The sequence below is a fragment of the Carettochelys insculpta genome, chromosome 9, assembly GCF_033958435.1.
Source record: "Carettochelys insculpta isolate YL-2023 chromosome 9, ASM3395843v1, whole genome shotgun sequence".
Taxonomy (NCBI): Eukaryota; Metazoa; Chordata; order Testudines; family Carettochelyidae; genus Carettochelys; species Carettochelys insculpta.
This window is the reverse complement of record NC_134145.1, coordinates 16,768,049-16,787,284: the sequence shown is the minus strand read 5'-3', so window position 1 is coordinate 16,787,284 and position 19,236 is coordinate 16,768,049. Positions and strand designations below refer to the sequence as shown.

General features: G+C 43.7%; 1 protein-coding gene across 6 annotated transcripts in view; it reads right to left on the bottom strand.

The window, feature by feature from the left end:
* The window catches only part of PATJ (PATJ crumbs cell polarity complex component), a 202,846-nt gene extending 186,211 nt beyond the window's left edge, over positions 1-16,635 (bottom strand). The window contains exons 1-6 of one of the 6 annotated variants that reach the window (XM_075002220.1): positions 16,458-16,635; positions 14,475-14,538; positions 6,321-6,377; positions 6,064-6,230; positions 1,656-1,850; positions 3-142 (exon numbers count right to left, since the gene is read on the bottom strand). In XM_075002220.1, coding sequence (XP_074858321.1) covers positions 3-142; positions 1,656-1,850; positions 6,064-6,230; positions 6,321-6,342 — 524 coding nt within the window. In that variant the 5' untranslated portion in view covers positions 6,343-6,377; positions 14,475-14,538; positions 16,458-16,635. The remainder of the gene's footprint in view (positions 1-2; positions 143-1,655; positions 1,851-6,063; positions 6,231-6,320; positions 6,378-14,474; positions 14,539-16,457) is intronic. The other 5 variants (XM_075002217.1, XM_075002218.1, XM_075002215.1 and 2 more) reach the window with 5 other exon arrangements.
* Positions 16,636-19,236: the final 2,601 nt, after the last annotated feature.

Sequence of the window (19,236 nt, the reverse complement as noted above, 5' to 3'; positions counted from 1 at the left end):
ACCTGGCAGCTATGCTTCCTGGCTGGATTTCTTTGACAAAGATACCAGCTTCTCCCACAGTTTGATTTTTAAGAGCAATCACACTAAAACCAAGTCCTCCAACAGATGGTTTTTCTATATCTATATATTCTATTTGCCTGCCCTAAGAAAAAAAATTGTTAATTTTTAATAAAGTAGAATGATCTTGTTTAAAATTTGAGTACAAGGATAATTATTCTTCCCCTTCTAAAAGAATGCAGATCTCTGCACACACATTTTTAGAAAATTCTCCCATTTATTATTTTTCATATAACAGAATGCAGTATATACAGGCAGCTCAAGATTCTGAACTCTCAAAATATAAGCACTGCTTTTGCTTTTAAATTAGGAAATGAATTTCAAATGGGACAAAAAGTATAAACAAAATACTTTTAAATTTCTGGGGATATTGCATACTGAAATAACTTGGTGTTTTGGCTGCTTTGTGCTTTAAACAGGGATAGTTTTAGCTCTGTGTTCAAAAGCCATCATTTTTAAATATATACATTTTCCCCTCCTCTTGTAATTTCACACTTCAGAGGTACCAGGCTTTTTTCCCCACCCCACAACTGCTCCGTTTTGGAGTTCTAGTACACAGCTTCTGATTTATTTACAGTTATAAAATACTCCGAAAAAATACTTTAATCACATCTGTTTTATTTAAAATAATGTTGTCTTTAATTCAAGCAGTAAAAAATTCAGCTATCGTGGCACACCAATGAGAAAAGTTGTGCTTCAAACAACAACCACCTGAATGTAGCTGTATTTAGCAGCAGAAATATAATATAGAAAGGAAAGGAATGACTAACCAATTAACCCAACTGATGAAAATATTGCACAGTTCTAAATAACATATGGGTGAATCCCTGTACAATGATGGCTCTGTATATATGCAGTGATATCCACTCAGTTGTTACACCACTTATGGTCATGTATCAGAGGGGTAGCCATGTTAGTCGGGATCTGTAACGGCAACGAAGGATCCTGTGGCACTTTATAGACTAACAGAAAAGTTTTGAGCATGAGCTTTCGTGAGCAAAGACTCGCTTCATCAGATGCTGGATCTGATGAAGCGAGTCTTTGCTCACGAAAGCTCATGCTCAAAACTTTTCTGTTAGTCTATAAGGTGCCACAGGACCTTTCGTTGCTGTTACACTTATGGTCATGTAATTAGTACCTGCCTGACTAGGTTTTAAAAATCAAGTTGCATTAAAATTAAATAAAGGTTATATTAAAAACATTTTAGTCATTTCCACTGCTTACATGTCTCCTATTCAACAAGTAAAACTCAAAACTGAATTTTTTTCAGAAAACATCTATTTCCCATGAAATTTCATCAGTAGGTATAATAATCATGATTTTTGACAACTGAAATATTTCTGTTTTGGGGTACTGATTTAAATATATTTTTAAAAAGTGAAAAAAAAAAAAAAAAGTGCAATATATTCAATTCTCCTCAAGCTTTTTCCATTGGGGAAGGACAGGGATCCCTATCAATTCTACTCTTATTATGTTACAAGACACTCCCCCCCACCCCCAAATATAGTACAGAAAGTTATGTCTCAACATCTATTGCTACTCAGTGTATGCAAAAAACTGATGTTTGTGGAAAATAAGTATAACACACTGGAGTTTACCTTTGCCATCCTTTGGATCATCATGTTGAATTCATCAACTCCTAGTTTTGGCGTGAGAGGAGCTACTCTGGATCCAGAAGAATTATATGTCATATACAAGTTCCCATTAGCAATGGATCTGTCAGCATCAAATACCAGTAAGCCTCTCTTAGTAAAATCAAACTCCACCGAACGGTCTGAAGGCATGTAATTGAGCTGTTAAAAGCAAGCAGATATAATTTACATAAATACCTTCCTTTAAGAGTAAAAATACAATATAAAAACAGATTTGCAGGTATAAGATTTTATGGCAAAGCAGCCGTATAAACAACTTACCATCATTTTAAATCACAACAACATTAATACTTAGTATATACACATCAGGATTACGTAAACCAGTGTTTCTTAAACTTTTTGAGACCCTGGAACATCAAACAATATTTTTTTATGCAGAACACCTATGAAAATTTTCTTAACCACCCCCGCCCCGCCACACAGAGCAAAAACAAAAGGAAGTAATTTAATCAGGTATCATAGCAACAAAGTAACCCTGCACCTGTTTTTAACAACAGAAAATATGTACCATCAGTGTATGATATTAAAAAAAGTGCCAGACATTCATGACACGGAATACCAGTGTTCTGCAGAACACAGCTTAAGAAACACTGGCCTAAACAATATCACTGATTCTGTGAAAGCACTGACACATGCTAAGGGGCCACATCTAATTTGCCCTAAGACAGAAACAGGAGGAAAAGTAAAAGAAAGAGATTGCAGACACAGTTCCTTTGATATCAAAAAAGAAAAACTACAAAAAACAGCCCTTCCATGTTACAGCTGTTTTTAAAAGGAAAAAAAGAATTTTCTATTTCCTTCCCTTAAATTTATTATATCCCTTTTTTGTCTTTTCCTACTCTCCCATTTTTCCTTCTTCTCTCCAGGATTTAAACACATGTAAAAGGAAAGAATGTTGAAACACCCTTCAGACTGTGGGTTAAATTTTCAAATGCACCTTGATCATGTAAGAACCTAAGTCCCATGTTCAAAAGAGAATTAGGTATGTAAGGCCAGGTCTCCACTTGGATGACTTCACCACTACAGCTATCAGCTAGTTTGGACATAGCTCATTCCAGCAAAATTGTGCCAGATAAGCTATACTGGCTTATCACTCAGTATGGCCACGTCTACTCTACAGTGATCTGTCAACAGAAGCTATTGTTGGAAGATATATTTTGAAAAAACTTCTGTCGACAGATTGCGGCCACACACAAAAGCAGCTCAGTTTGTTGATCCGCTCTGTTGATAGAGAGCAGCCAGACTGTCTGGCCACACCCTTGACAGAACGACCCACTGGAAGCACAACAGGCAGGGCTGCCCAGTGTCTTGGAAGCCCTGTCTGTTAACAAAGGGCTCCCCGGAGCACCTACAGTGCCTTTCCGTCAAGAGAGTCTGTCGAGAAAGGCATTCTGCCTCCTGGGGAAACGGAGAATGCTGCCAACAGAAGTGCCACATTGTCAATTTACAAGTGCATTCTGTTGACAGTAATGTGGATGCTCCACCAGTTCTCAACAAGAGGTACCAGAACCAAATGGCAACGCTATTTCAGGTGCTATGAAGAGCCATGGCATTGCTATTTCGGGATATCTTTGTATCCCAAAATAGCGACTGCTGTGTAGTTGTAGCCATGTAGAACTGAGACAAGTCTCACTGAAAGTTACAAAAATGTATGCTAAGACTCCTAGGCATTCCTGAAAATTTTATCCCAGATCTCATGATCCATCCTCTACTCAGTTATTTCAGCTATGTGTTACTGCTCAAGTGCGCAGGAAAGCAGAACAAACAGCAGAAGAGCCACTTGTGCTTTCTCCAGTTTACGAGTGAGATTTACTACATGCCCCAGGCTGGGCCTGGTCTATGAGCAAGAGATTGCAAACACTGTAATTGCTAAAACAAAAAAGCAGTCATGTAGCACTTTAAAAGACTAACAAAATAATTTATTAGGTGATGAGCTTTTGTGGGACAGACCCACTTCTTCAGATCATAGCCATACCAGAACAGACTCAATATACAAAGCACAGAGGTCCAAAAATTGTTAATCAAGGTTGACAAATCAAGACAATTGTTATCAAGGCTGGTAAATCAGAAGAGCAGAGGGACGGTGGGAATTAATTACAGAATCATGGGCACATTCTCCCGTTCCTCAAGTAACATCATATATGCCATCATGTGCCAACAATGCCCACACACCATGTATATAGGACAGACTGCAAACACTCTTCGACAAAGAATGAGTGGACGTAGAACAGACATCAAAAGACTCCAAATACACTTATCCCTCGATGTATGAGCACAATTGGCTCCTAACTTTTTGCTCGTATGTGAAAACTCATAAAAGGGATACTAAATTCCTAATAAAATACGTGTAAAAGTCTCTGATTGGTTCCAACTGGTTGGAGTGGCAGCAGGTGCAGCTGCTTTTCAAAGGTAAGTAAACATGGGGTTGGAAGTGGGTTAAAGGCTGGGGGCAGTTTGGAGCCATGAGCGGGAGGGAGGGTTAAAACCTGCAGGCAGCTCAGGTGGAGGAGGTGGGGGCTTGTTCCTCCTGGCTGCAGCAGAGGTACCTGGAGGATTGGGGTGGGGGTCAGAACAGGATGGGGTGGGTGTTGGGAGCAGGCTGGCAGAGGTTGTGTGGGAAGCTGTGGGCTGGGGGAATGTTGGGACTGGGCGGGCAGGCGGGGGTGCGCTGGGTGTTGCCACAGGGGAGTGTTGGGAGTAGGGCCTGAGGGTCTCCCCGCCCCCACCAGGGACCCTGGAGCTGGAGCTGAGCCAGCCGTGGGGCTGCGAGTCAGACCTTGCCCCCATGACTGGCTCTGCTCCAGCCACGCTGCTGCGGATCAGCCCGCACCCAGCCAGGGACCCCACAGCTGGCTCATATAAGTGGGGAAGGTCACTCGCATAGTGAACAATTGTAAGCATGAGTGTCCCTTGTTTTAGCGAGTACTCGTTAAACGAGGGATGAGTGTACACAAACCTGTCAGCCAGCACATTAATGGAGTGGACCATTCTGTTAAAGATCTGAAAGTTTGTGTTCTACTGAAAAGGGAATTTAACAACCGTCTACAGAGGGAATGCTCAGACCTAATATTCATATTCAAATTTGACAAATGGACACATGGTTTGAACAGGGACAGCAATTATCTGACCCATTACAAGGAATCTTCTACATACTTTGATGTCTTATCTAACTCTTAAGCTTCCCCACTCCCCATCATCCCTCTGCTCTTCTGATTTGCCAACCTTGATAATCAAAGTTGACAAATCAGAAAAATTGTTAACAATTTTTGGATCTCTGTGCTCTATATATTGACTCTGTACTGGTAAGGCTATGATCAGAAGTGGGTCTGTCCCATGAAAGTTTTTTGTTTTGGTAGAATACAGACTAACACAGCTGTAGTCTCTCCATCAGTGTAATTGCTAGGAACTGGAATTCAATTAATAGCAACACCAGTTAATTAAATAATGCGGAAGCATTTCACTGGGAATGACAAATGTTGACATGCCAACCAGGAGAACGAGTTCTCTTACACAGGAGTGTGTTTAAAAGGTAACAGCAAAATCAACTTGTTGAATACTGATTCTAAATATTCTAGGTATTGATTCTTTAGGCATTTGCTACTAACTGTATTTGCATTTAAAATGTAAAATTGTCTTCTACAGCCACATCTGTAATGACAGGACACCTGGGCTACGGCTACACAGCAGAGTTATTTCAAAATAAGCTATTCTGGAAGAGATTTTCCAGAATAGCTTATTTCAAAATAGCACACTTACACACAAAATGCATTTTGAAATAGCACTCAGCTATTTTGAAATAGAGCATCTACATACAATAGAGCCTATTTTGAAATAGAGCCATTGGACACAGCCCCTATTCTGAAATATGTATTTCAAAATAGGTGCAATTCCTCGTACAATGAGTTTTACCAATTTTGAAATAAGATACCCGTTATTTGAAGATTATTTTAAAATAGCAGTTGCGTTGTGTAGATATTCAAAGTTATTTTGAAATGGCAGCTGCTATTTCAAAATAACTTTGCCATGTAGTCCTACTCCTACAGATATCAATGGCATGTAGGGTAAGATGAATTAATTCCTGATTTTAAGTTCATATTCCTGCCTCACCTAACTCTGTGACCTGAGCTGGGTGTAAAGGTAAGTGTGTTGCAGGCATTCAGATCCTACAGCTACGGGAACAGTCTGGTTAGATACCACCATGGCAGGAAAAAAGTTAAAACATTCAATCTTCCCCATCACAGTTCATAAAGTCAAACAGCAGCATCTCCAGGGATGCTTACCTATATACCACATTTTAAAATTCTTAAATAAATACAGCCAATAAAACAGCCAAAAGGTGTAACTTTCAACTTACTTGCTCCTTCAGTTGTTTGATGGACTGTTGAAGGGTCAGTATCTGATTAAACAAAGGGCTTCTGAGTGTGCTACATAAAACAGTCAATTTTTCATTCTGAGAAGTCTCCCCTCTCTCCCGCAGCTTCATTTGCAGACGATCAAGGATTTGCAGCACCTGCTGCTGATCTGATACACCCCAAAATAGTACAGATTAGAAATCAGGCTCATAATTCTCTCACTACTCAACAAAGATAATCATGTTAAAAAAATATCTACCTGCTGCAGGATTTTCAGGCATGGTGAACTGGTCTCTCCAAAATCAGGCAGAAGAACCTAGATGAAATTTAAAAAAAAAAACAAAACAAAACCTCAACCAATGAACCAAGATACCTTCCAGCATATTGCTTAACACAGAGCCTACATCTACACAAGAGAGTTTTGTCAATAAAACTAGCGTTTTGCCAAAAGAACCCACAGAGCATCCACATTCCCAATGTGTTCCATTGACAGTAAATCAACAGAATGGGGCACTTTTGTCAACAGCATTGTGCCACTCCCCCATGAGGCAGAAAGCCTCTTTTGGCAGATTCTGATGACAGAAAGCTGGTCCGGATGTTAGAGGGGCCTTCTGTTAACAGACAGGGCTTCTGGGATGTCGGGCAGCCCTGACTGCAGTGCTTCTGGCCGGCCATTTTGTCAAGAAAGCACTCAGGCAGTCCCGCTGCTCTCTGGCAACAGAGTGGATCACTCATTCGATACGCCTGGCAGTCTGGCCATGATCTGTTAACAGAAGTTTCTGTTGTAAGATATCGTCCAACAAAACAACTGTCAACAAGCATCTGATGAAGTGAGTCTGTGCTCACAAAAGCTCATGCTCAAAACTTTTCTGTTAGTCTATAAGGTGCCACAGGACCCTTCGTAACTGTCAACAAATCACTCTAGTGTAGACATAGCTTAAGAGACAGAAGCAACTCAAAACTTATTTTTTAATAATTGTATATGGGTGGAACCTTATATTTGTGCAATTCCCCTCCAGAAAAAAAATCACTGATGCTCCACCTGGACAAAATACATTGCAGATCAGAGAACAGGGCCCAAAATCGATCTAGCCAATGAAGCATTGGGTTGGAAGTCAGGAAACCTGAGGCCAGGTCTACACTAGACTGGGTGGGGGCAGGGAAAGCATCACTATCTAAGATATGAAATTCTAGCTATGATAATTGCATAGATGGAATCAACATATCAAAGATCGATTTTTGTGGCTATCCACACAGAGCGAGAGTGACCGGAGAAACTCTCCCGGCGACCTCCTTCACTCCTCACAAGAATGAGGAATGCCAGGGCCAACAGTACAGCCCTGATGGTTTGACATAGCACGCTGTTCCACTAAAACAAACCCTGTAAGATTGACCCCAAAGGAGTCAAATCTTCCAATAAGTGTAGACATACTCCAAGTTCTATTCCTAGCTCTGCACTACTGTAGCTACAACTCTGTGTTAACCATTTTTCCATTGGAGTTTTTGATAATGTATCAAGTCCTTTTATTTAGAATTTTTGTATCTTTTCATATAGAACACAGGAACTTTCTATCACATCTTTTTACATAGAAATCTTGTATCTTGTAGAATAGTTCCTAGAAATAAGTAAGGTAAAGAAAATGTCTTTGTACCCCTCACCCTTTTTTTTTTTGTTGGTTTGCTTTATTGATTGCCCTGTTGAGTAAATGAGGCATGAATGGGTAAAGTGTAGAAGACAAAGCATTTCCAGGTGCTTGCAAGGGTTGGAAAAGGGACAGGAAAACCAGATCCAAGACTAAGGAGAAAAACAATGGGACCTGTGAAGTGGGCTCATTGAAAGAAGGCTGGACATATGGACACCTTGGGAGTCTCCAGCAAGTGCCTGCTTTTGGAAGCACCACCCTCTTTAAACGTGAATAAGACACCACGCAGAAGAAGGTGGCACAGATGTCTAAATGCATATGCATATGATGGCTCTCACAGGCTATGCAGATGGTTAACTGATGTCAACCTGCATGAGAGGGAGAACATCACAAATCTAAGGCATCTTGCAGAAGGACCCAGGGTTTTGTCTTCTCAGCATTGGCACATCGATCCAGATTGGCAGAAGCCCAATAAACATGAGTGTAATAAATCATATGAATATCACAGAATCACAGCATCATAGGGCTGGAAGGGAGCTCAGGAGGTCATCTAGTCCAGCCCCCTGCTTCAAGCAGGATCAGCCCCTACTAAGTCATCCCAGCCAGGACCTTGTCCAGCCAGGACTTAAAAACCTCAAGGGATGGAGAATCCACCACCTTTCTAGGCAATGCATTCCAATGCTTCACCACCCACCTGGTGAAGAAGTTTTCCCTAATATCTAACCTACACCTTTCCCTCTTCAACTTCTGACCATTACTCCTTGTTCTGCCATCAGACACCACTGAGAACAATTTCTCACCCTCCTCTTTAGAGCTCCCTTTCAGGAAGTTGAAGGCTGCTATTAAATCACCTCTAAGTCTTCTCTTCTGTAAACTAAACAAGCCCAAATCCCTCAGCCTATCCTCATAGGTCTTGTGCTCCAGACCCTTAATCATTTTTGTTGCCCTTCGCTGAACCTACTCTAGCAAATCCACATCCTTTTTATACTGTGGGGCCCAAAACTGGACACAATATTCCAGATGTGGCCTCACCAGTGCCGAATAAAGAGGAATAACTACTTCCCTAGATCTGCTCAAAATGCTCCTCCTAATGCACCCTAGTATGCCGTTAGCTTTCTTGGCTACAAGGGCACACCGTTTACTCATATCCAGCCTTTCATCCACCATAACCCCTAGGTCCCTTTCCATCATACTGCTGCTGAGCCAGTCAGTCCCCAGCCTGTAACAATGTTTGGGATTCTTCTGCTCCAGGTGCAGGACTCTACACTTCTCCTTATTGAACCGCATCAGATTTCTTTTGGCCCAGTCCTCCAATTTATCCAGGTCCCTCTGGATTCTCTGTCTACGCTCCAACGTATCTACCTCTCCCCCTAGTTTTGTGTCATCTGCAAACTTGCTGAGGGTGCAACCCAGTCCCTCATCCAGGTCATTAATAAAGATGTTGAATAACACCGGCCCCAGAACGGAGCCTTGTGGCACTCCGCTTGAAACAGACCGCCATCCAGATATTGAGCCACTGACCACTACCTGTTGGGCCCGACCATCAAGCCAGCTTTCTATCCATCTTATAGTCTAAGGATCCAATCCATATTTCCTTAACTTATGGACAAGAATGTTGTGGGAGACCGTATCAAAAGTCTTGCTGAAGTCAAGGTATATCACATCCACTGACTTCCTCATGTCCACAGAGCTTGTTACGTCATCATAGAAGCTGATCAGATTGGTGAGGCAGGACTTGCCCCTGGTGAATCCATGCTGGCTACTTTTGATCACTTTCCCCTCTTCCAAGTGCTTCAAAATGGATTCCTTGAGGATTCCCTCCATTATTTTCCCAGAGATTGAGGGAAGGCTGACGGGTCTATAGTTCCCTGGATTGTCCTCCTTTCCTTTTTTAAAGATGGGCACTACGTTTGCCTTCTTCCAGTCATCCGATATCTCCCCCGATTTCCAAGAGTTTTCAAGGATAATGGCCAAAGGTTCAGCAATGACCTCTGCCAATTCCCTCAGTACCCTGGGATGCATTAAATCCAGACCCATGGACTTGTGCACATCTTTTTTCTAGATAGCTCAGAACTTGTTCCTTCCCCACAGATGGCTGCCCTCCACCTTCCTGTACTGCATCATCTAGGACCATCATTGGGAGGTTGACTTTGTCTGTAAAGACTGAAGCAAAAAAAGCATTGAGTACTTCAGCTTTTCCTGCATCATGTCACTAGGTTACCTCCCTCATCCAGTAATGGCCCCACACCTTCTCTGATAACCCATTTATTGTTCACATGCCTGTAGAAACCCTTCTTGTTACTCTTCACATCCCTTGCCAGCTGCAGTTCCAATTGTGCTTTCGCTTTCCTGATCACTGCCCGGCATTCTCCAGCCGTATGTTTATACTCCTCCTTAGTCAACTGTCCTCGTTTCCATTTCTTGTATGCATCCTTTTTGAATTTAAGCTGACTAAGGATTTCCCTGTTAAGCCAAGCTGGTTGCGTACCATGTTTGCATTTCTTACTACGCAGCGGGATTGTTTGTTCCTGTGCCTTCAGTAAGACTTCTTTAAAATACTTCCAGTTCTCTTCAACTCTTTTCCCCTTCATCTTCGTTTCTCAAGGGATCCTGCTCATCCAGTATCTTAGGGAGTCAAAGTCTGCTCTTCTGAAATCAAGGGTCTGTATGTTACTGCTCACCCTTCTTCCTTTCGTCCAGATCCTGAAATCTACGATCTCATGGTCGCTGCAGCCCATGATATGATAGTGTTGATTGCTATACATGTATTACCAATAAATGTGGCATTATTCCCTTTCCCCCTGAAAAGATGCCATGCAGCACTTTTAAGTACACCACCACAAACCTTATGGGTGAACTTGAGCAAAGTATTTCACCTCTGTTTCCCCTTTTGTTCTTTGTCTGTCTTAGTTATTTAAATAGACATCCCCCCCAAAGAGCTTCTTACCTTGGTTATGTAGAGTGCCTAATGCAATGGGACAGAAGTTATGCTTGAGGTATCCAGGCAGTACTGTCATAATACATATTAGCATTTTCAATATGTTTTGTGATATCATCAAGCCCTTATGTGCACATTGTCATCTGCCATTTATATAGGGCCTGTCATGCAGAGGGCCACCAAAAGAGTTTACCAACTTACAAGGCACACAATCTTCCTGACACTCCAAACCCGATTATCCAAAACTCCACGGTATTGGAATCCGGGGAGGGAGGGGGAGACAAGGAAAAGATATGGATATAGTAGAACATCAAGATATATGCAACTTGAGTGCACGTATCTCTGTTTAATGCAACTCAGTGTAGAAAAATCCTCTTCTGAGGTGATTTATATGTCCCTGTCCATGAGCTGTGGTGTCTGTATGGTTGCCCTGCATCCTGACCAAATAGCTCTTAAGCTAAGCATTTTAAACTTATAACCTGCTTTACCAGCAGTGGTGACATATTTCCCTCACAAACCACATCAAAATTAGATAAATTAAAAAACCATATTCACTGTTAAAATGGAGTTTTAGAAATCCAAAATGGCCACCGGAATGACAGTTAGAAAATGACAGTTGTAATTAATATTCGGCGAGCTATGAATATGTATGAAGTTATAGTTTGAAAAGTTTCAAACTGATTGGTTACTTTAGGATCCTCATACATATGTAATAGTCAAATGCCCTTTGATACATTGTGGCCCTAAGGAGGACCTAGCAGGCAGAGGTTGTCAAACAGGTCCACCCAGGCTGCATATATTCAGGAGAGCAGCCCTGCTTGGGGCATTCTGGACCAGACCTTGGAGGGGAGCAGAAGAAGAAAGAAGACTACAGAAGGACTGAGCTAAGAGCTGGACTGAGCCTGTAGCTGAACATCGCTGGCAGAAGAGCTGAAGCTGACCTGCGTGTCAGTCATCGCTCTCTAGCTGCCGTGGGCCGTCGAAGAACAGAAGAGCTCCAGCCTGAAGACCAGAAGAGCTCCAGTCTCCATAGAGCTAAATCACTAGTAAGGCTCCGGTTCTTTTATCCGGAGGGTTTGCCCGGCAGACCGCACCGCCCAAACAACGGTGCCCTGCACGGGGAAACCGCAGCAGCGACCCTGCCCTTCCAGTCACCGACCCTAGCTCAGGCCGGTGTCTGAAATATCACGGTCGTTCCTAAAAACACAGGAGGTTTTTGTTAACCAAGCCGGTTTTTCCTCCTGGCTCTCTTTTTCTCCCTCCTTTACTATCTGACCTGACGCGGCTGCCGTACAAGCGCGCCGTGAGGGTCATAACTTCCTAGCTCGAAGAGAACTACAGGCCCAGCGCCTGGATCACAGAGCAGGAATAAGGAGGTATTCATGGTCTGGGTTTAGGGTTAAATAATTGGGTAAGCAGTTAATGTTTTCATATAGCTTTGTAATAGAGGGTGGATTAGGACTTCCCCAAGTCCATGATCAGCGCCTTATATTTTGTATTCCTTGTCCTTCTGTAAAGGCACAGGAGGCCAATGCTATTGGTTTAACTTAAAACTATTGCATGCACACAGGAGGGTAGTTAGGTAAACTGCGTTGTTACTATAATCCAGAGCTATAAGCTCCCCCCTATTTAGGAGGGTAGAGCGGTCAGGGATAACCCAATAAAGGGAAAACCCTGGTATGCTTAGTAACCCTTTAAGGGTAATGAAGGTCTGCAATAAAGGGCTACCATAACAAGGTGGTCGAAATAGGCAGTACCATTTTTTGAGGGGATAACCTTTAACTAGGAAAACCCCTCCACTTAACTAAGGGGAAAACCTCTCAGTAGGAAACCCCGCATATACTGGGCTCTCCCCTGCTTGGCCAGCAGGGCAACCCATTTAACTAGAGAATTGACCTAGCTTAGTGCAGGCAAATTCTTATTCTTATAAGATCTGCTCCCCGCGGTAGTCGGCCAAGGGTTGAGCGACCTGGTGAACCTCAGGAAGATCCAGGAATAAATAAATAAATATAACTCAGCTCTGAAGTTAATCTTTCCATTTTACAGCACGCATCGAAGGCTGCACGGTCCGTCCCGGAAGCACAGTAAGTAGCTGAGGGATTAGATAGCAGTGCTGTTACAGCAGTTACCTATTGTTTAAGGCTACAAGCCATAGTATTCAAATCCTGTGCCTATTCCACAAAAACAAGGGCTTACATATTTTGTGCAACTTAGCTTACCAAAATTCATACTTTTGAGTTATAAAATAAACCCTATCTCCCTATTTGAACCTGACATCTTGTTTGTATTTTCTTCCTTGGGTAAACACACCGCAGCAGCGCAGTTCACACACCCTGAAACCCCATTGTGATTAGACCCACCGTAGACGGTGAGCAGGGTCGCGGGGTAAAATCCTGGGAGCATTGGTAAGGACTCAGTTTTAGTCCAGTCCATTGCTCTGGTGTGATTGACTTGACCTAATCAAATATTCAAATTTATTCATACGTCACTCGCATCCTCGATACTCAGGATGGTGGGGAGCTGGCACCTAACTGCCCACCACTCAGGGGAGTGGGGAAACTGACCAGCGTTGCATGTGTGTTAATCTGGCCGTGGCCTTATCCCTGGCAATCCAGCTCTGGTCTCCCCTGCATTTTAATTAGGAAATTTTAATTGATGCTGTCTGGGCCCAGCAGGGTGCCATTGAGAGTAAAGGAGAGGCAGGCTCCTCACTTCGGTTCCAGGGCTTGTATGGTTTTTCAAAGGTTTATAACTTGGCCAAATTTGGGCAGCTTTTCACAGGGACACACAATGGCATGTCTTTGATACAAAATGCTTGATTTATATACAAGCAAACAGTGTAAATTCATGGGTTCTCAAACCTTTCCAGGTTTTAAGTTATCTCACTGTCACATCCACTTTGATTCACAATTGAACATGTTTATGGCAGCTACAGAAATTGCTCAAGTAGTAGTGTACTATTGGGAAAGTATTCAGTATTTTTCAGTAAACAGCAGTTGGAAACAAAGTAGGACAGTATCATCTGAAAACCACGGGCAAACGTTTCAGAGAAGAATGCAAGCAGCCCACAGCAAAGTCTCTAGTTTAAATTGCAGTAACATCCCAAGTGTGTTAGATACAATCTATCCAAACACATATGCCAGTCAAAGTTACAACAGTTTACCAGTACAGTGATATGTGCAAATCCTCTTAGCGTGGACACAGCCTACCTAAACAAAAAGCTCTTTTGACAGCACAGCTTAGGTCAGTTTGGCCAGTGAACTAAGTTATACCAGAAAAATCACTTTTACGCCTGTATGACTGCAGCCACACTAAGGCCTTAGCCAGTAACTAAGTGTCACAAAAAAGTCACATGCAAAGATACAGTGTCCTGCCACACAATGCACAGAATTTTCTGAACATCCCTAGAATTCTTCAAAGGGAAAGAGACTATTTTACACAGCCCTCTGACAGGATAATGTGTTGCCTACCCAACCCAGGAACCAAAACACCTAATCAGGAAAGAATTATGGCCTTAAAAACAAGGCTTTCATCAGGTTATTTTGGAAAGACAAACAGCATACTCAGTGATATACAAAACATAAAAATATTGACAGTTCCTGCTACCAGTTTATGGCTGTGATTCACAGCAGAGGAGACATTTTTCCCCCCACTAAGATACCTGTCTCAATGTAAAGTCCTAGTGGAGTCAAGGCACAAGCAGCTGTTACCTTGATGTTAGGTTAAAAATTACCATGTCTTGTCTCCACTGAGAGAGATGTCTTGGTGAAAAAAAGACCTCTCTCATTTGCACTGGAGATGAAGCCTACATCTGAAGATGCATGGGACTTACTTTTCAGAAGCACTGATCAGCAACAACTCCAACTGAATCCAGGAGTCCTAATGGTGCTCAGCATCTATGAGAAATCAATGTGAAAAAGAGAATGCATGGAAAATTGGAAAGGTGCAGATAGTGGTTTTACTTTTCCTTCCAAGTGCATCAAATTAATATTCCACAGATGTAAAAACAAAGAAATCTTGACATCCCAGAAGCTCTATCTACTCACATGCAGTGCGGACAGAGATTGGGGAGAAAAGGGAAGGTATTGCTCCCCAAACCAGAGTTAACATGTGGGATGTACACAGGTTGTGTCTACACCTGCCATACGGTACAGAGATTTCTGGGACAGAAAGCACGAGCATGGAGGAACACTCAGGAGGGTGAGCCGCTCAGGCCAGTTCCACAAGGCAGGGCTAGGAGAGGGTGGACAGATGTCTGTGATTTTTGTTGTCCTTAACCAGAAATGCTGGGCAAAAAAAGGGGATCTGACAGTGTCTAATCAGCCCTATTGACTGAATGCCTCAAGTCTGGTTGCTGAATACTGTAGTACAAAGTTGGCACCCCTATCTCCACGCACAACCACACAGCTCCCTGGCATCACAGTTTGCTCCCAAGCATTCCTCCACGTCCCACGCCACAGTTGAAGACCTCTGTGTTAAATGGAAGGAAGAAATCTAGGGGTGGCACATGCCTTCACATAGGACTTCTGCCCCCATGAAGTCACACTAAGCCTATTATAGAGACCACTGATGATTTCCAGAACAGGAGGTGAGCAGCTCCCCAATTCCAATTCAAGCAGGCCTGGGCAGAAATAGGGGGTTGAAACTAGACCCAGCTGGCCAAACCCCTTTGGGAAGAGTGGGACTGCTATTCAAATGGGCCTTGAATTTGCACTCTCCCAGGCTGGGAGTATCAGAAATGCTGTGTTGCTCATAACAAATAGGTAGCTGTGTTAGAATACAGATTAACAAAACAAGCAAGCAGTCCCGTAGCACTTTAAAGACTAACCAAATAATTTATTAAGTGATGAGCTTTCGTGGCGTAGGTGTGCTCCACAAAAATTAGTCTGATTCACTTGGGAGGAAAAGTAAAGCCACCATCCGCACCTTTCCAATTTTCCATATATTCTCTTTCCAAATAATTCTTCATAGCTGCTGAGCACCCCTAGGTCTCATAGATTCAGTTGGACTTGTTGGTGATCAGCGCCTCTGAAAAAATAATTCCTATGCATCTCCAGATGTAGGCTTCATCTCCAGTGCAAATAAGAGATTTTTTTTTCCCCACCAAGACATCTCTCTCAGTGGAGACAAGGCATAATAATTTTTACCTTAAAGTCAAGGTAACAGCTACCTGTGCCTTGATCCACTAGGACTTTACATTGAGACAGGAATCTTGGTGGGGGAAAATATGTCTCTTCTCCTGTGAATCACAGCCATAAATTGGTAGCAGGAACTGTCCATGTTTTTATGTTTTGTATATCACCGAGTATCTTGTTTGTCTTTCAGTAACAACCTGATGAACGCCTTGTTTTTAAGGCCATAATTCTTTCCCCATCAGGTGTGTGGGCTCCTGGGTTGGGTAGGGTAACACATTATCCTGCCAGAGGGCTGTGTAAAATCATCTCTTTCCCTTTGAAGAATTCCAGGGACGTTCAGAAAATTCTCTGCACTGTCCAGCGGGATCCGGCATCTCTGCCAGTTCTGCCCCAGGAAAGCTCAACCCCTAATAAATTATTTGGCGAGTCTCTCTCGTGCTACAGGACGGCTTGTTCGTCGTGTTGACCGTGGCACTGCGAAAAGTGACTAGGCCGTAGCTCAGAGCCAAAGCCAGTCCTGCACCAGCTCTGGGCCGCTCTCGGGGCAGGGCGGGGATCGGTGAAACTCCAACTTCCAGGAAGTTCCTGACGGCCCCGCGCCGCCTGCCCGTGCGCGCGCGCCCACCCCCGGGAGCAGGAACCAACGCAGCGGGGTCCCAGCCCCTGCCCCCGAGTCCTACCTGCTCCGCGCACAGGTCTGGCTGCTCCCGGGCCGCGCGCTGCGACTGCGCCGTGCTCTCACCTGGGCGGAAGCGAGTGGCTGGAATTTGACCGCACCTCGCCGTCACCTGCAGCGCAGGAACCCGCCGGGCCAGCGCCGCGGCCGGTGTGGGGGGGCGTCCGCATATCCCCGCAGCGCCGGGGCTCTCAGCGGGGGAGGGAGACATGAAGGGAAAGGTCGAGAAAAAGCACAAAATTATTCGCCAGCAAAGGGGCTGACGGGGAATGGAGGGGCTGGGAGTGGAAGAAATGGGCCCTTTTCATCTCTAGCTTGTAAACACTTCAGGGCTGGCGCTACCCCTAAGCGGCCTTTAACTAGGCTCTCTCATTGCCTGGGTAAGGGTTTAACCCTCCTCTCCTCCGTAAGACACACATGCACAAATGTTCTGTTGGCCACCTAGCCTCAAACACAGACGTTTCAGGGCAGGTCTGCGCCTCAGAGGAAGGCTGAATTAAGGGTATGCAATTTCAGCTGCACTAAGGGCTTGCCTACTCCCCCCCCCTTTTCTCAGGAAAAAAGCAAAACACAACAACAATTAAAGCCTTTCTGTCCACACTGTGTAACCCACACACCTAGGTGTGGATAACTGTCCCACCTAGTGGTACCTAGACCACTTCACTGAGGAAGAATAAGTGTCCTCTACAGCCTCAGCTCAAGCCACTTAGCTTTTAGCTCAAGCTGTAGAGGTGCGTGCCCTAAGCTCCAGAAGTCCTAGGTTTGAGCCTGCCTGTAGGCTGTTACAACTGCAAAGCTTGCTATTCTGGAACACCAGGGCATTTAACTTGATATAGTAACTCCCCCAAAAGGAAGGAATTCTGCTGATCCCTCCCTCTTTCCATTTCAAAATTGACTGTGTATGTACTAAGCAGAGGTAATTATGTCTTAAGTGGCTTCCAGGGAGGCACCCTATCAGTGCTCTTATTTTGAAATTGGGCTCTCTAACATGACCACTCAATTTCAAAATGCTGTTGCGCTGTGAACGCTCTTTTCAGAAATAACTAATTTAGATGTTAGGATGTTAAAATAAGTTATTTCTGAAAAGTCCTGCAGGGTAGTCATAGCTCAACAGTTGGTTTGAGCATTGGCCTGCTAAACCCAGGATTGTGAGTTCAATCCTTTAGGATGCCATTTAGGGATTGGGACAAATAGATGCCAGGGATGGTGCTTGATCCTGCCAAGAGGGCAGGGGACTGGACTAGATGACCTCCCAAGGTCCATTCTAGGAGATGCATACCCTTCAGTTAAGTAGCTGAAGTCAACATACCTTAATTCAGGCTTCCATGTGGTCTCCACTAAGAGAGGCTAACTTCCTTCACTCCTCACAGGGGGTAGGGAGCAAGAGTATCACAGTTGACAGTGAGAACAACAAGAAGTCCTGTGGCACCTTGTGGACTAACAGACATGTTGGAGCATAAGCTTTCATGGGCAAAGACCCGATGCATCTGATGAAGCGGGTCTTTGCCCACTAAAGCTTATGCTCCAACATGTCTGTTAGTCCACAAGGTGCCACAGGAATTCTTGTTGTTCTCAAAGCTACAGACTAACACGGCTACCTCTCTGATACAGTCAACAGTGGTGCTCTGTAAATTTGATTTAGCATGTCCCCACTAGGTGCACTAAACTGAACTCTAGAAGATGGATTGCGGCAGAGTCAACCTTCCCTGTTGTGTACACGTACCTTAAGCTTGACTGCCATGCCTCACTTCATTGATTTCAGTGCCATTCTTGGCGGTCACTTGATAACAAGTAGGACATCCTCATGTCATCCTATTTGTGAGTCAATCCTGCAATCATCAGCACGAGTCACGGCACGCGTGAGAAGGACATTGCACCAATCCCGAGCCTGGATGACAACATAGGCTATGAGGTGCCAGTCCTTCAATTGAGGATATTGTCATGAAGTCTTAAATTTGTTTTTCTAGCAGAAGAGTTTGTTCGTGATGACATGCTTGTGTTCTGTACATTTCGTAAAGAGGAGCACTCCATTGGCATTGCTGTTGCCTAATCTGTCTTCTGCATTGGTAGTCTGCCAGAGGTAAATGTCTCTTCTAGCCCTGTTCTTGAAAACCCCCCAAGAGAATAATCTTGTTGTCTTTGGGGATGTCTTTCAGGACTGTGTCCAGTTGGGTGTCGAACTTCTCCATCATGTCATCTTCAGCGTCTAGAGTTGGTGCATAAGCCTGCTGGTTTTGACAAGCTTCAAGCGGACAGTCATGAGACACTCATTGATGTCAACAGGGACTTCAGTTAGGATCTTTGTCAGTTCGTTTTTGATGGCAAATCCTACTCTATAAATATCTTTGGAGTTCCTTTCCAGAAAAATGTGTACCCTCCACCTTCTCTCATCTGTTCTTCTGGTCTATGCATTTCTGCAGGGGCAGCTATATCAATGTTGAATAATGGCAGTGATTGCCCATGAGCTGCAATGCATCTTTCAGGTTGTTCACTGTCTGAGTTGTCCACTGGAGTCTAAATATTCCATGTTCGAAAGTTTACTGTTTGATTTTGACTGCATACAGGTGAACCCATACAGTTGAGGGGTGTCGAGGTGGACTATATTAAGGGCACTTTTTCTAGCCCCCTTTCTATGTGGGGTGAGCAGAGCACATGCTAATTTGGGCTGCTCAATTGTGGATGCAGCAGCTGACTGTTCTACCACCTCAGTCCTCAAAATGGAATGACTGATATGTACATTCACTTCCTACTTGCTGGTCCATGACTAAAAGCTTCCAGATTTC